The following is a 13,442-nucleotide window of genomic DNA, read 5'->3' on the forward strand; positions in this document are numbered from 1 at the left end:
CATATAAAAGTTTTGCGTTAAAGGGATAGTTCACCCCAAAATGAAAATTCTGTCATCATTTACTCATCCTCGTGTTTTTCTAAACCTGTATTATTTTCTTTTTTCTGATGAACACAAAAGAAGATAATTATTTTGAGAAATGATGGTTAACATACAGCATGGGCGTAGATTTAGGGTGGGACGCTAGGGACATGTCCCTAGCAATATTCAGGGAAGACTGAATTGTCCCTAGCAATAATTTCGACCAAACAATTAATCTGTATTTATATATAACCACTATTGTCCGTCTTATTCTTGTGTTTTCTATTTTTTACTTTACTTTTTTAATTATATATATTTTCAGGAATCATTTAAATGAGATTAAAAATCTTTTGCAATCCCATTCTGTAAAAATGACGCTCTATGTGGTACACAAACGGTTAACAGCTTTCGTTCTCTGCAATGCCCGCCTCCGTAACCCACATCGCTAATATGATTGGCTTTGCATTTCTTTAGTCCCGCCTCTCTACTCACATTGCTAATATGATTGGATTAGCATTTCTTGAGTCCCGCCGCTTTAAATCACATCACTTTATGGGCTTGTCTTTACTCGCTACATGTGATAGGATGGTTTCACTTTGTACAACGCGCCAAAGTTCACTCAACAAGACGCGCGTGATTATTCGGGCTACAGGTAAGTGAGGAAGAAAGTATTATTATACCCACTGTAACTGTTTCATGCACAAAATACGGAACAAGTTGTGTCACATAATGATTCAAGGACAGTGTTTTCAACAATACACGACAATCCCATGTTAACCTGAGGAGTTGCAAACTTTTGTCAACCTTTTATAAATGGGGTAGCAAGGTTATTTAGGGGGTCCCTAATCCATGAAAGAAAATAACCCCAACATGGTAAAACCAGGAAACAGCATGATATACATACCAACTTCAACACTGGGATTTTTTTGGCAAAATTAAATTAAGAATTAAATATTAAATGCATATTCTTCGTTGTTATAAAGTAAATATGGATTCATATATGTTACAATGTGATTTTCTTTTTTTTTGACAAAGACTTAAACAGTTACTGTTTATTAGGCTCTAGGACATAACGAATTGTTATTGTTTATTATAGTACATTAAATTTGGGATGGCACCGGGGGTGGCGAGTCAGATGTCACTGAGTAAAGTGCATACTGAGTTGTCTGTTGTTTATGTCAAGTAAACGGTGATAAACAGTTTTTGCAATGCAACCATTTTATTTATGTCCCCACCAATGCCAGAATCAAACCTACGCCCTTGACATACAGCATATAGTGTCCATTGACTTCCATAGTAGGAATGAAAAAATATGATGGAATTTAATGGGAACCGTCAACTGTGTGCTTTCCATCATTTATCAAGTTATTTTCTTCATCATTTATTAAGTGTTTCCCATAATAAAAAATAAAGACAATGGTACTACACAGTGCATCATTAAGAAGGTGATATATAAAAAATACAAAACTTAGTAGAAACCTTAAAAAAGCATACTATTTACAGGTAAGTAGTTGAGACCAGGATATAAAAACCAACAAGTTTAAATATCTTTAAGTGTTTTTCTCAGCTAAACCCGCATTGTAAAACGTCTCTTTATATAAAGGTAAACTTTAAATGTCCTAGTACATCCCATTATTTTTCATCATTTTACAGGTTATAAAGTCTATTGTAGCGATGTAGGCACTCAGTTTTTTTCTGTCATTTTGCTTCACTAAATTTAAGCTAATCATTTTTTTTTTACAGTTTATCTATGATTAGATGAAAACGACTGATAAACTTCTCATCATTTTTCGAATACATGAAACATTAGACTTTAGTGTTTGTTGAGTAAAGAAAATACTTTTTACATATTCATAAAGTGGTTTGATATATTCAAACACGAAGACACGCTCGACCATGACAGATGTATGCAGCACTCCATACACTATAGAGACTTCGTCTTTTCAATACTTTTCATCTGTTAAATATTCGCTACTCATAGGCAGATGCAACTCCTAGATGCAAGAGTGCTTATCTTCATGAATAAAACATTAATATTGAAAATAAATGTGTATAAAACAAGAACAGAGTTTGTGTTCTAATTACTCCGCTCAAAAAGAGTGCTTACGCATGGTCGAGAGCATCCGTACGGTGCGCATTTGTTTACGGCAAGTTTATTTTTTTATAAATCCCGATATGTGCGTGGAAATTGCGTATGCATATTTCTATGCCCATTTTTTGTGTACGCAACGTTTATACATCAGGCCCCAGGGGCCTCATTTATAAAGTGGGCGTAAGCACAAAACGGGGCAGGAAATGTGCGTAAGCCAGTTTCCACGCAAAGGTTGTGATTTATAAAAAAAACTTCATGGAAGAATGGCTGTGCAGGGTGGGATCTGAGGATAATTCAAGTACGCACACTTGCAGGTGATATGTGATTTATAAAGGGAACGTTGCTTTGTTTTATAAGTCTTAATATTTTTTGCCGTATGCCATTTTTGGCTTTTGTGCGTACTTTTAGTAAGGATCCTACGCACAGTTTTATAATGAGGCCCCATGTGTTTTTAAAACTTCTTGTAAACCTTCACTTTTCATTATCCATGGCTTTGTTAGCTGTGATGTCCGTGGTGCTGAACTCAAGTGCATCACGCGTAAGCTCATCAGCTCTGCTTATTTGCGACTCTGCATTAATTTGCGCTGCTCTTAGTAGATTGAGTTGGTCATTATGGAAATCAGCTGTTGTGCATGTGTTATTTAATTTGCGCTTTTTTAAGTAAATAACCAGCATATATTACCACTACCATCGGCACATTTTTGGAATTGCGCTTGCATGCTAATTTGCCCCGTTTAGTATATCTGGCCCCTGCCTGGACTCACAAGTACTAGTTAGTTGAAAATCATTAACTGACATTAAGTTGTCTGTCTGTACTAAAATTCAAATTCATTCAACTTAAATAATTGACCCAACTTTTTGTTTAAAGTTACATGGATTTACAAAGATAAGTTGAAAATCATCAAAGTTCATTCAACTTTAACGTATCTTATGTTAGCAAATTCATCCAAATAAATAACAATTTCCAAAAAATACTATAGTGTTAACTGTTGCCCTTAAATAAACATTAAAGTTAATTAATTAGTTAAGTGTAAAGAACAAATTTTTAATAAATAGGTAGAAATAGCTTTGGGATTAAAATTATGTTAATGCACGGAATGACGAAATATTACGCAGGGGTGTACTTGGTGAGCTGTCACTTTTTGCTCCTGGTAATCATCAATATTTCTAGAAAACTATTTAAATTTTGTTTAATTCGGTTTCTTTTTAATCATCTTTTGTGTTTATTAGTATATTCCCATAAAAAATGTAACGTTATTATTACATCTGCATGAATGGGCCCCCATTATGGTTTAGAGTGGATCATTCCATGCATCACCGCATATGCGCGCGTATAGCTCAACACTGAAAGTTTTAGCAAGCAAATTCAGAGTTGCCACCAGTGAGTTTGGTACGTTAACAAACGAGCGAAGGAAAAAAGGAAATAAACTAACATTAAAACGAGCTACACCAGTGAAGCAGAAACGATGATTCACACAAAAATTTAGCCAAAGTCTCCGCTTTTCTCCACACAAACACCACCACTGTCTGTCTGCGGTGCTCTCAGCAACCTCTCTCCTGCCAGACACAGCTCTCCCTCTCTCTCTCTCGGCCACGACAGTGATAGTGTGCCGGTGAGTATTCTCCGCAAATAATACAGGTTGCACAGTTGGTATAATATCAGAGTGTAATCTCAGGTGCAGTAGCCCTTCAGGTAGACTTTAGTCCGCCGCAATTTCTGCTCATCCCCACTAAAGATGGTCATTTATTCTCCAATCTGTACACGAAATCTTGATCGCTTTAGTCTCATTTTATTCTTATATGAAAAACGGTGCCATGCTTCGGCTCTGCGCTGTATTTTATGACGTTATTAAGCTCATTAAATTCATTCAGATTCCGCAGCAACTGCACAGAGCAAAGCGAACGTCAACGTTCAAGATATGTAGATTATTAACTGATAGATGACAGTTCATTAATATTAAAACAGTTTACATAATGTAATGCAGGAGCAAAACATGACGCTTTACCATCCACTGTAAGTCAAGTGTTTACCCCTTGTTTTTTCCAGCGATAGAGTTCTATACATCCATTAATGAATTCATTTTAATTTAAAATATATTGTGGATGTGGCATTAAATGGAAATATATTAAAGAAATTATATAAAAAGAAAATAGAAAGTACACAAATGTTATACACATCTTTTTAATACAACGAGGTAGTGCCTTAAGGTTAACAAAAAATGTATGGGTAGCATTCAAGCATAAGATAAAGGGGGCATAGGAGCCCCAGGACATCAGTTTGCCCCCAAATCACTAAATGTACACAGAACACAATAAAATCTCTCTTAGAGTGCTTTACAATTTTGGGTGAACAATTTTTTACATTGTTGCTATTGCTTTTAGCTTTCTATGAATATTTTGAAAGAAAACAGGAAGTCAATCTTTTTGTTCCTTGAACAGTCCAGTGCTAAGGAAGGAAAATGATCAGGAAATTTCTTTTCCTGAGAGCGGAAAGCTGGTACACTTTGTATGCAAATGGACTGTAGAACTGGGATGAGAAAATAGGGAGAACATATTGTAGTTCACTTCAAATCCTTAATGCGGGGGGATACATTACAGACAAACACCCATAAATATTTTTCGGTTTAAAAGGTAAGGCATTACTTACTTTACATTGTCAGTTTTTCATTTTGTACATGATGGGTTTATTTAGATTTTAAGCAGTATTATTTACAGTTTATATTCATTTTGTTTTTTAAATTCTATCTTTTTAACGTGTTGGTGTGATTACTGGTCACCGTTTAATCAACCAAGTTGTAAAATTTTAGAAGGAATAAAATAAAACTAAACTTCTGTGTTAGTAAAAATAACTTGAATAATTGGAGTTTTTAAAAATTAAAAATTTATTGAATGGTGCAGGCTTCTCTTTTTGCCAACTGCCTATGTTTTCTAAATTGATTTTTGTAGTCTGAAAGTATATTGTGAGGTGAAAAAGCATTTTTTATTTCCTATAAATGTTTATTTTGAGATATGACGTGCAGGTAAGAGAAAACATGTCACTTTATTTGATTAGAAGTTTGTGGATAATATAGTGAACGGCCATTTAAAGCAGAACTTGCTAGCACGCACATTAACACACAAACATGATTATCAATGGCATAATTTTTCTGAACACTGACTAATCTTAGCCTTCATGTAAGATTTAAACAGACACGCACATGTTTTTTTTTTTTTTTTAAAACCATCAAATGACTAGTATATCTCCAAAAGGAACTAGTTTGTGCATCTAAAGGGGGTCCTACATGTGTTCTTCACCCCCTGCTGTATAATGCTTGCATAATGCACCAAGGTTAAGACATTGTAACACAGTCTCACCCCATTTCGTCAATATTTGACGACACTTGACCATTCGTCATATGTTGACGTGAAGGGTGTTAAAAAAAATTATTTTAAGAATCAAACTAATTAATCTGATTTGGTCTGAATTTTATGCATTGCACAGCTTCAAGTTACTGTAGATGTGTGCTCATAGAATCTGTATTTCGCAATAACCAGCTGGTTGTACACTTTCCCGCTTTTTATACGGCTACTTGCTGCATGTGTGAATACATGGACATAAATTGTTTTGATATATATTTTAGCTTCTGCAAGAAAAATTTTTTACTAGCATCTTTAATGTTTAACCCTATGGGGTGGTTTCCCGGACAGGGATTAGCTTAAGCCAGGTCTAGACCTTAGTTTAATTAGGAAATATAACTAGTTACATTTTGAGGCAAAACAAAGGGCACTGATGTATTTAAAGATATGTCAGGGCAAGTTGTTTTCAGTTTGGACAGCTCTTGCATTTATTTTAGTCTAGAACTAGTCTAATCCCTGTCCAGGAAACCACCCAATATGTGTTAGTATAATGCATATTTATATTTAATTTATGTATAAATATTAAACTTTACCTCTCAAGACAACGCAAAACCCAGTTAAGACCATGCTGCTCTGCTTATAAGTGCTTGGTAACTCAAACTTTCAAGTCATTCATTTGTTATTATGACTTGTAACACATCTTCAACATAAAGTAACATAGTATTGTAGCATAATTTCTGATTATGTTTACATTAGTATTGAATAAAAAAATTTCTTTTTTGTAAGGTGTTCCATGCATATATTTATAATGACTGAAATGCAAGTAAAACGTTGTTGTGCAATTGTTCATTAAAATGTATTAAAATTTGACTCATCTATCCTGCATTACCCACATGTAAACACAATATCATATTACAATACTTTTGACTTCCCTTGAAAGCAGCATTAAAGGGATAGTTTGCCCAAAAATGAAAATTCTGGCATCATTTACTCACTTTTTTATTCTGATGAACATGAAGGAAAATATTTTGAGGAATGTTTGTAACCAAACCATTCACGAGCCCCATTCTTTTCCATAGTAGGAAAAAGAATACTATGGAAGTTAATTGGGCCCATGAACGGTTTGCTTACAAAAAGTTTTCAAAATATCTTCCTTTGTTTTCATCAGAACAAAGAAATTTATACAGGTTTTAGGGCTGTGTAAAAAATCGACTGCGATTATCATGCGCGTGTCATCAGTAAAGCTGGTTCGGTGATTAGTATTAAATTGCCATCAGCTGCTTTCAGATGGAGCGGCATTTATTACAAAGACCCGTAGTTCACCGAGAAGCTAGGCAAAATCGGGTTCATAATCGAGGAAAATCGATTCCGATTATCAATGCGATTTTGCCTAGCTTCTCGGTGAAATAGGGGGTCTGTGTAATAAATGCCGCTCCATCTGAAAGCAACCGATGGCGATTTACTTCTAATCACGGAACCGGCTTTACTGATGACACGCGCATGATAATCGCAGTCGATTTTTTTGCACAGCCCTAACAGGTTTGTAACAACATAACAGTAAGAAAATTATGACAGAATTTTTTGGTGAACTATCCCTTTACTTTTCAGTTAAAGTTGTTATCTGAGAATAACAAACCTCTGAATGTTTCCACTGTCCAATCAGAATCAAGTATTCCAGAGCACAGTGTAATTGGTTAATAGACTGGGTTTGTTTTTTCACACTGGTAATATCTAAAGCTCAGGTTTGTCAAGACGCACGCACATACAGCTGGAGACTACAAGAAATCGACTTTTTTCAAGAATCGATAGCCTCAGCAAAACCTCTTATCTGCAGAAAATAAGTTAACGTTACCTCCTTCCAATGTACAAACATCAGCATTAATATCATTATGAAATCAAATTTTGCATTATATACAATACTTATAGACGCAGTTATCCTATTCCCAGACTTAAATGCATGCTTGAGCTGCATTAATTTTAAAACTCCTTGCAATGACATATCTTAACATATATCAGTATTGTTTTGTCTCAAGATGCACACCAGATTTTTTTATTTTTTTTTGCAAGGATTGTTTGTAAAAACTACTTAAATGTCCTAATATATCTGCCCTGGATTAATCTAAACCCTGTCAAGAAAACCGCCCGTAGTGTTCCTGTCATTGAATTGCATTGCAAAGGTTATGGTTTTGATTTCCATGGATTACACATAATTAAATTCTTTGAATAAAGTACTGTAGTTCGATAAAAGCAAAATGCCAATACAGTAAATGTAATATAAGGTTCAAGAGGAAAGTTCATATATACTCATATCTGAATTGTTTAATTGTTTTATTAGAACAGGTTGCATAGTCACCCGTAAACATGTTCACAGAGTGGTGCCATTTAAAAGTCAAAACAATGATTCTCATTGGAGTTTCATTGGTGTTTGCCTGTCACCGTGGCTTAAGACAGACAGGGAGAGAATAATTTTTCTGCATGATTCCCTTTACTGAGAGGCTGAGACTGGCTCCCTCGGGATCCCCCGTCAGATGGGGGGGACTCTGCGGCGTGTGTGAGAAACCATGTCTATGTGAGAGAGAGAGAGAGAGAGAGAGAGAGAGAGAGAGAGAGAGAGAGAGAGTCTTTGCACACATAAAGGCAAGGGGCAGAGTGTGAGAGCGAACGCAGATGATGCTGTGCGTTGGGGGAGATGGTGCTGGTTTTGGCTTTCTTTCCTGTGCTACAAGATTTCCTTCGCTAAGCATTGACCTCTACGTCCTGTCAGTCACGCACCTCATTTACTCCGGTAAGAGCTGTTTACGGTTCGCCACCAGAAACCGAGCAGGTTGCTGTGAGGGTTTCTCATTTTGGTTTATTTTCTGTCTGTGTGCCGTATGTGTAGAGAGAGACAGGACGACAAAGAAGAGGGAACAGGGTGGTACAGGCAGAGGCTACCATGTGTTTGCTTTAACTGAGGACAAGAAGCAGCTGGAGAAGAGGAGAAATAAAGCAGAAGCTGCAGACATTGTTCCTTTATTATCCAGAACCGGCAACAAAGACAAAAGCCTCTGAAGCTGAGACTCAGGTGTTCTGCATCGTATTTTTACTCCGATTCCATGTGCCAGTGGCATCGCATCAAGGGCGAATAGGATGTCCGTGGCTGGAAAAAAGGAGTTTGATGTAAAGCAGATCCTCAGGCTCCGCTGGCGCTGGTTTAGTCACAACACCCAGAGCCCGGCTGGGAATGGCGGCTATTTCCAGCAGGAAGGTTTTGACCACCGGGGAACACCGGTCCGCCTGAAGGGTCACTCTCGGGACAGGGGAGGACTTCGCAAGAGCAACAGCCCCGTGCACAACATTCTCGCTCCCAACCCTGGACCCACGCCTGTTTATGTCAGGACGGGCAATCAATCATGGCAGCAACAAAACATCATCCAGAACCTCCAAGCTTGCGAGGAGCTTCCCAAGAGCGACTCACCTTGCAGTGCCAGGAAAGAGGAGGCGAAGAGCGGCCACGAGGATGTGACGAGCAATACAGAGAATCCATCTGAAGAGGAAACTACAGACAGGTAAAAAGCTGTGTGCAGAAATAAATCAAGATTTGTGAAAAGATTCCAGCTAAAACATTCAGGGTGGAAACGTTATGCATACATGAAAGATACATGCAGGGTTTTAGAGGTAAATCCTATTTTTACCTTCTGTGTTGTAATGAACAGACTGTGTTTTGGCACAGACTGGATTAGCAGTAAGCCCCGGGGAGTGTCATGATTGAGTGCAAGTACAGTATTTAACTGTCAAGTTCATTACACATCAGTGAAATTCCCTCAAAAATGACAGTTCGCTTTATTCGGGTTCCCAGTGCTCAGGACTGCCGCTTACACGTCGATTAGGTCTTCAGAGAATATCATTTTTCAATCAACTGCATCTGGCACCACAGCGCACCTGGGAATACTTCATTCACATGGCATACGGGTTGTAGAAGCACAGCTCTCTGAAATACCCCCAGATAAATTATTCATCAAGCAGACATCTCGCAGAACACAGAGGAAAACACAGAGGCGCCTCCATATATAACGTTCTGTAAGCCGTGAGGTGGTTCAGAGAGAAACGTACCTTTGTTTTAGCAGCCTGCATTTTCGTAACCTTAAGCGGGAATGTTTCACGCTTGCGTCCCGAGTTATAAATGTTAAAGAGAGAACACCATTACATCAGAGACCGCTGGCGCAAGGGCAATAAATTTGGGATGATGGGCGACTGGATGAATTATCTTTAGTGGGAATGATGTTTACACGTCAGTGCGGTTAAGAGAAAGTGGACGTTTCATTTGCTTGCTTAGATCGATGGAAATTTATGAGATTATAAAGCCCTGCTTGGACAGATGTTTTCTCTTGCCATCTAAAGTGCCGCATCACAGACAGACCTTGTATTTTTTCCATGGCATATATATAACCTAATTTAACATTGCACAGTAAAGCAGGACACAAACATGTTCTCAGATAAGGCAGTGTCATGACTGACCTAAACTAAAAGATGATCCTCATTCCAGCAAATGTGCTCACACAATGATTGCATCACAATTTAGTAAACCTTTAATATGTACAGAGATATGATGGTTCAGGCGAAAATGGAAATAATTTACACTTTCATGTCATTATAAATCCACGTGGCTTTAGTTTTACAAAGAAAAAATGCAAAAGAATTTTTAAGGAATGTCAGTACTGCTGCTTTAAGTAAATGGGGACTGTTAGGCAGATGTGTCTGCCTAACATCTTGTTTTGGGTTTCACGAAAAAAAGTCATGAGTTTGAATAACACAGGAGCCAGAAGATGACAGAAATTTTATTTTTATTTATTATGTTTGGAAAATCTGTCCAAACAGAAACTAATGATAGTCAGTTATAGTCATGTATGTTTAACAAATGATAGTAAATAGTCTTTAATGTACATAATGTCATGTATGTTTCCATATGTGACCACATATGTGTAAAATCCAGATTAAGGTCTCATAATCTATAGATTAGGAGCATCAAAGTTTGATTTCACATTGATTTCAATCTTTGACATGGCCTCACTCAGTATTAAAGATTTTTTTTATTACATATGATGATGTTTTGTAGAAAACAGTTGTTTTCACAGACTAGGTTACATATTCTCCATTTCGTTTTTTGGAGTACTGATGCGGTGTGGAATAGACACGTGTCCTATTGATATTTACGAGTCTATCAATATTTCAGTATGCAGTGTTGCATTTAAGGAGTTTGGCCTTTTACAAAAGGATGTTAATAGTATAGTGTCAATTCAGGTCGAACTTAACAAATGAAACGGGTAAACTTGGCAAGATTACTCTGTATTGAGTCATCCTTGTGTTACCTTAATTATACACATTGCTTATAGACAGGGCACGAGCTCTTAAACATGAAGTCTTGACCCTTTAAAAGCACATGTTAAGTACTTTGCTGGTCTAAAAGCATGCTTAGTGTTAATAGACCTGTCTTAGCACTACCTAAGCACCAGTACGTCATTCTTCGGGTTATGGACTTACAGTATATGCTTTTTATGAAATGACATTAGCTACAACTTTCCAACAAACAGATTTACTCACAATACACACAAAAGAACGTTATTCTGTACCCATGATAATTAAGTGCAATGTTTTTATGAGCCGCGTGGTGAGACTATTGTATATAGATTGTGTTATGAATATTTTATCAGAGAATTAGATTTGATCCCTTAAGATTCTCCCATCCTGTGCATTACATTATCATAGCTCAGAGCCCCTATGTACAGATCTGCGGTTACATTTATTTGTTATTCTGGATTTTTCTTCCCTGTTCTTTTATCACTTTCCATTTAGTATGCATAAATAAAGCATAAATTTGCCTCGCAGGCACAATGTGATGGAAATGAGACCTTTTATTTTCCTCTAGACTAAAGATTTGGTTGCGCATCGCTGTGTGTGAGTTAACAATCAGATCAAGTTCCCTACAGCACAGTTTTAGCCAAATAAAAAAGACTTTTTATAAATGTTATTGTCCTATATGCCGTTTATCAACAGGGGGAAGCTAATTGACAAAAAGGGAGTAATGTATTCACAGAATGAGATCATGGTGATTATAAAATGAGCAAGAATTACTTATTTGTCTTTTTTAGTTTGCAAAAATTATCATGCCTATCTCTAAAATTGAGATTCTGCTATCTGAAATCTGAGCTATTCTCAGCACCTAAAGTAGATTTGATCTTTTGCAAGCAGTAGGATGTCGAAATCTTGCAAAGCAGCCAAGTCGGTAATTAATAAAATATTTTGGTAAGAAATTAATCAAGATTCAGCCTGGAAGCTCTCTCACTATAGGAATGGCTGAAAAATGCTGAATACTATGTTTAAAACATTTGAGTCGATATTCTGTAACAGAGTTGCTCATCATAAATAATTCAGAGAGATTGATAACAAGTCCATCTATTAAATATTATATTTTCAAACAGAAATATAGATGAAAAAGAAACATATTTGCTGAAATCGCAAAGGTCATGGTAATTTTCTAGTAATGGACTTTGTAACTTACTATCATGTTGGTGTTTTTGTTACATTTTTTGGGACCTAAAGGCACAGAAACCTTAAACCCATTGCCTAACTAATAGAAATATATTATGTATAATTATTGACATTTGTCTATTCATGGCTGTTTAGAAAAACAATAATATATTGTCTTATGCTTCTTGTAAATCTGCAGCTCTGACATCACAGAGGCAACTGAGGGAGTTAACTTCTAGTAACTTGTAGTCTTTATATGATTAAAGTTGAAAGATTAAGGTTAATTTGCTGTATTAGTAATGTGAAATGTCAGTTTAAGATCTTTTCAAAAATCTAAGCCAAGAGAAAAATATATTTGGTGTACTAAATTTCCCTGCAGGCATGAAGGGCTTAGGGCCGTGTCTCATGTTGGCTTACGAAGGTTTATAAGGTGTACTAACGTAACAGCAATGGCAGAACTATAACAGCTATTTCATCAGCTCAAAAGGCAAAGAAAGGTCAAAAGAAGTACTGTCTTAGCAAGCTATGATATTCTAGCAGAAATCTATAATTGTCTATGGCAGTGGTTCTCAGTTCATGACATAAAACAATCTCAAACTTTTTAACAAAACATATTACATGATACAATATGGTGCTGTTGGTTAGTAGCTTTATTTGAGGTTTAATTACACAGAATTTATTATAAATTAATGTATTTTTGTTAAATTTCTTAACACGTGGCAACATCAGTTAGAGAACCACTGATCTAAAGATTATGTTTTGATTTAATATTTTTGTGGAATGTCATTATTTTCAAAAGCCAAAAAAGAGAGAAAGAAATGATTTGAGTCATAATTTTCTATAAAACCATTGCAGGGTCCATATAGCTAGCACAGGTACACTATATACCTTACCTAAGTTATGGAATGTTATATTTACTAACTATAAATATAACTGTTGTATTCAGCATTATTTTTTAACATAACTGTTAATGAAATTTTGTACATAATCACAACTTTACATCAGACAGTGACACAAACAATCCTGTACAGCTCTTAACAAATTTTTATCAGATTCAGTGTCTTTAGCCTATGAAACAGTAAACCATGGTGATACAGACAGCACACAACAAAGAACTAAAAAAAGGCTAAGAAATGGTAAATATACTGTACTGTAGTATTTAATGTATATAAAGGGTTAAACAAAAAAGCTAAAATGAAAATCAAAGAAAATAGCTAGACATATTGGAACAGAGAGAGACTTACTTATGCATTTTACTTATACTATTATATATAGCAGTCTATCATATTACTGGGATTAAATACTGTTTCCACAGTATTTGTCTAACAAAGAGGGTATAAAAATATTTTCATTGCATGATCATTTGAAAAATCCTTGTTAAAATGAACATCTCTTGATTTTAATGAATGACATTTTGGCCCTGACCCTTTAATAAGGAAACAGCAGAGGCTTGAGTCAGCAGCTGTTATGTTGAATGATATCTCAA

At 36.0% G+C, this 13,442-nt stretch overlaps 1 protein-coding gene across 3 annotated transcripts in view; it reads left to right on the top strand.

Moving 5' to 3' along the window:
- The first annotated feature begins 4,536 nt into the window (after positions 1-4,536).
- Positions 4,537-13,442, top strand: part of klhl4 (kelch-like family member 4) — a 47,207-nt gene continuing 38,301 nt past the window's right edge. Inside the window, exons 1-2 of one of the 3 annotated variants that reach the window (XM_065271711.2) lie at positions 4,537-4,744; positions 8,331-8,997. In XM_065271711.2, coding sequence (XP_065127783.2) covers positions 8,579-8,997 — 419 coding nt within the window. In that variant the 5' untranslated portion in view covers positions 4,537-4,744; positions 8,331-8,578. Of the gene's footprint in view, positions 4,745-8,100; positions 8,235-8,330; positions 8,998-13,442 lie in introns of those variants that run through there. The other 2 variants (XM_065271710.2, XM_065271712.2) reach the window with 2 other exon arrangements.

This window comes from Paramisgurnus dabryanus, chromosome 16 (assembly GCF_030506205.2).
Source record: "Paramisgurnus dabryanus chromosome 16, PD_genome_1.1, whole genome shotgun sequence".
Classification (NCBI taxonomy): Eukaryota; Metazoa; Chordata; class Actinopteri; order Cypriniformes; family Cobitidae; genus Paramisgurnus; species Paramisgurnus dabryanus.